At 44.9% G+C, this 3,501-nt stretch overlaps 1 protein-coding gene across 1 annotated transcript in view; it reads left to right on the top strand.

Moving 5' to 3' along the window:
- Nucleotides 1-2,780, top strand: part of CUNH20orf202 (chromosome unknown C20orf202 homolog) — a 16,602-nt gene extending 13,822 nt beyond the window's left edge. Inside the window, exon 4 of the mRNA XM_028774973.1 lies at nucleotides 2,550-2,780. Coding sequence (XP_028630806.1) covers nucleotides 2,550-2,780 — 231 coding nt within the window. The remainder of the gene's footprint in view (nucleotides 1-2,549) is intronic.
- Nucleotides 2,781-3,501: the final 721 nt, after the last annotated feature.

Raw genomic sequence — 3,501 nt, 5'->3', positions numbered from 1 at the left:
TCTCTCTCTCTCTCTCTCTCTCTCTCTCTCTCTCTCTCTCTCTCTCTCTCTCTCTCTTCCCAGGTCCTCACTAGTTGAGATAGGGGACTTCAGGCTGAAGTTTGGGCTCCGCAGATACCTTATCTGAATCAGCCACACAGAGTACAATGGAATTCTTGAGTACCGGGAAAGTGGGTCATGGCCTATATAGGAGACACTGGGTGCTGGCCAGAATGGTTTTAGCATTGTACTGCTGGGTGCTAGGACTGCACCCAGCTCTGTTTCTGTGTGGCCTCCAGTTAGTGCCTTTACCTCTCCGAGCATTGGTTTCTCTAATCACAAGATGAAGGTAACAATAAAGCCGACATGACTGGGGTTGTTGGAAGGCTGTGAGAGAGAGATGCCCGTCATTTATCTTATGAATGCTCGCCACTTACATTTAAACCTGACCCCTGGGAGACACCAAGCATACCCAGAACATTAGCTGGAAAAACATAGGAACCAACAAAAGTGAGAGGAAAGGAAGGCGAGGTGGGGCAAAATTTATGCTGAGCTGGCCCGTCCACAAGTACTGAAACCAGTTCCTACTGCACAAGGGACCAGAAAGAGCCAGTTGGCCTGTGGGACTTCCTCTCAAGTGTTAAAAACCAACTATGCCTCAGAGGAGCATTCAGGAAGACATTTATTTGTACAGTGTGTTCCTGTTCCCTGTTTCCAGCTGGTAAAGGCTTACCCATGGCTCACTAATTCTCCTGATTATCTACGCCATGTTACCTGGGAACCCAGGCACCATGCCTTTCACCGTGGTGTTTTCTCCAGGTCCCCAAATAAAGAGACATCCCAAAATATGTGTGCATAGCAGCCAAGAGGGAGGAGACTGTGTAGGAACACCAGAGAAGAGAGGGAAAGATGGGATCATCCCAGTAGACCTTTGTGGTTTGCTAGGCAACAGGCCAGCTGGGAGGCAACCCTGACAGGATTTCTCTTGGGGTTGGGGTCACAGCTGCTGCGGAAGCTTCGTACAAGCCACAGCACCCCAGCAGCACAGCTGGCTTTCCCAGCACTCAGACTCGGACTCATCTGTAAGATGGTCAGGTTGGGACACACAAAAATAAAAATCACTTTTCCTTTTACAGTGCTAAACCTGAACCCCAGGTCAACTCCTCCTCTCTCTTGGCTGCTGTGCACACATAGTTTGGGATGCCTCTTTATTTGGGGACCTGGAGAAAATACCACAGTGAAAGGCCTGGTATTTGGCTTCCCAGGTAACATGGCATAGATAATCAGGAGAATTAGTGAGCCATGGGTAAGCCTTTACCAACTGGAAACCCCAGGACCTTGAATATAAAATGTTGTACCATTGAGCTGCATCCCAGCCCTCTTAAACACTACTTTTAGTGGAAGAATAATTTTAATAATTATTCCTTGGAAAGAGAGACAACGTTTGAAAATCTCTTACCTCACCCCCTAGCGGTGCTAGAGGTCATTCCTAGGATTCTGTTGTGCCTGAGTTACTTCCTCAGCTCTTGAACATCTGCATTTCTTTTTTAATCATTTTTATTGGATATTTTATTTATTTACATATCGATGTCATCCCCTTTCACTATTTCCCATCCCCCAGAAATCCCCTATCCCTTCCCTACCTCCTCCTTTATGCTTTTATACCATTTTAATTACATGCAAGTATTAAGGTCAGTTCTAGGTTGAGGAACTAGCAATACAATAAATGCCAATAGACAAGGAACAAGCAAGACAGTAAACACAAATAGTCAAAGTAAAAGCAAGGCAATAAACAAAGTCCTGTGATCTTTTGAGGTGGGAAGATACACCTTTAGTACAGGCTACACCGCTGGTAGCTTATATACAGGACATGGAGGAAGGGAGCTTGCTCTCTTTGCCTGCTTGCTTTCGCTCTCACTGGCAAGTCCATTTCTTCACTGGCATTAGTGCTTACTTCTTCAGGAGGCTGGCATAGTCTGAAGATTTGGATTTAAAAGAGACTTTGGATTTTTAAAGAGACTGAATTTTTAAGTTTTGGATTTAAAAGAGACTTTGGATTTTTAAAGAGACTGAATTTTTAAATTTTTTTAAACTGTGAGATATTTTTTAAGTTTGCAAAATATTTTATATTGTGATGTTAATATCAATGTGTAATCTCGGGGATGAACAAGAAAGGAAAGGTTATGGCTCAATAGTGTGTCAAGTTTACAAGAGGTCAGTGGCTCTGGCTAGTTTTATGTCACCTTGACATAAGCTAGAGTCATCTATGAGAAGGGAAATTCAATGGAGAAAGTCCCTCCATCAGATCTGAGACATCCAGCCTTGTGGACTGAACAACTACTGGATTCTTGGACTTTCCTTTGGTAGATAGACATTGCTGGGCTAGCTGGATCACAGCCTGTAAGCTATTCAATTAAATCCCCTTTAGATTCATTTAGATTCAAAACTGAGGCTCCAGGGGAATATGGCATCTATGTCTTGTGCGAGGAGGTAGGGGCTTGAGACAGGAAGGAGACTGATGGGCACAGACGGTGCCTGTCACACTCTCACTCATCCCTCCTCTCTCCTAGGCCGAGATGCAGATCCAGGACCAGCAGCTGCTGCTCGAACTGAGGCATCTACACAGCATCCTGGAGGAGCTTCAATCTGAAAGCACCCACTGGGAGAACACAAGGCCCAGCAGAAGCACATCGCCTTTCCGAGGGAGGCTGGGATCAGAGGGCAGGGCCTGCCAGCCTATGCCAAGGCAACTGACCCAGCTGCTCCAAGGGGAAAAGAGCAGGCGAAGCTCCCTTCCTTAACCAGCCAGAGGATGCTCATCAAAGCCCTCCTAGCATTAGTATAAATTGTGTGTCGGCTGTGTGTCTTTGAATCTGTCACTTCTTAACTGTCTCTGTCACTTGCCCGTGTGTGTGTGTGTGTGTGTGTGTGTGTGTGTGTGTGTGTGTTAAATTACTGGAGGCATACATGCTTTATAAGTACAACACTGTTACATAGCTTCCAGCAAGTTGTCACCATAGGTGATAATCCTAGCTCTAGTAATTTTTTATGAGGTAATTGTTAAAGAAAGATTATGATGTGCAAAGAGGGTTACCTACTGTTGCCTTGGTGAAAAATCAGAACATCTGTAATGACTTCCTGACTATTTTCTGTGTTCCTGTTAGGCCTTCTTGGCCCCTTTTATCTAATAACAAATGTTCCTGTTGCACCACAGATCACAGAGATGAGCATGTCAAACATATAACTCATGATGGCTCTAATATTGTGATTCATGATTGGCTTAATTCACGGACATGTGACTCAACAAAGCCAACCACAATCCTTCCTTGGGATTGCTATCTGGATACTGCCAACCACACTTCCACAGTTTGTTTGCTTTCTTTTAGACCATTTTGATCTTTGCCAGTAAGCAGTGTAGGGTTAGACTCCAGAGCAAGAGGTAAGAGGAGGGACTGGTTCCTTTGTCCTCTGCAGTATCTTAGAGGTCTCTTGCAACCCTTGGTGTCACACACCAGAGCTGCT

The sequence above is a fragment of the Grammomys surdaster genome, unplaced genomic scaffold, assembly GCF_004785775.1.
Source record: "Grammomys surdaster isolate TR1022 unplaced genomic scaffold, NIH_TR_1.0 251, whole genome shotgun sequence".
Classification (NCBI taxonomy): domain Eukaryota; kingdom Metazoa; phylum Chordata; class Mammalia; order Rodentia; family Muridae; genus Grammomys; species Grammomys surdaster.
This window is presented reverse-complemented; position numbering and strand designations above follow the sequence as displayed.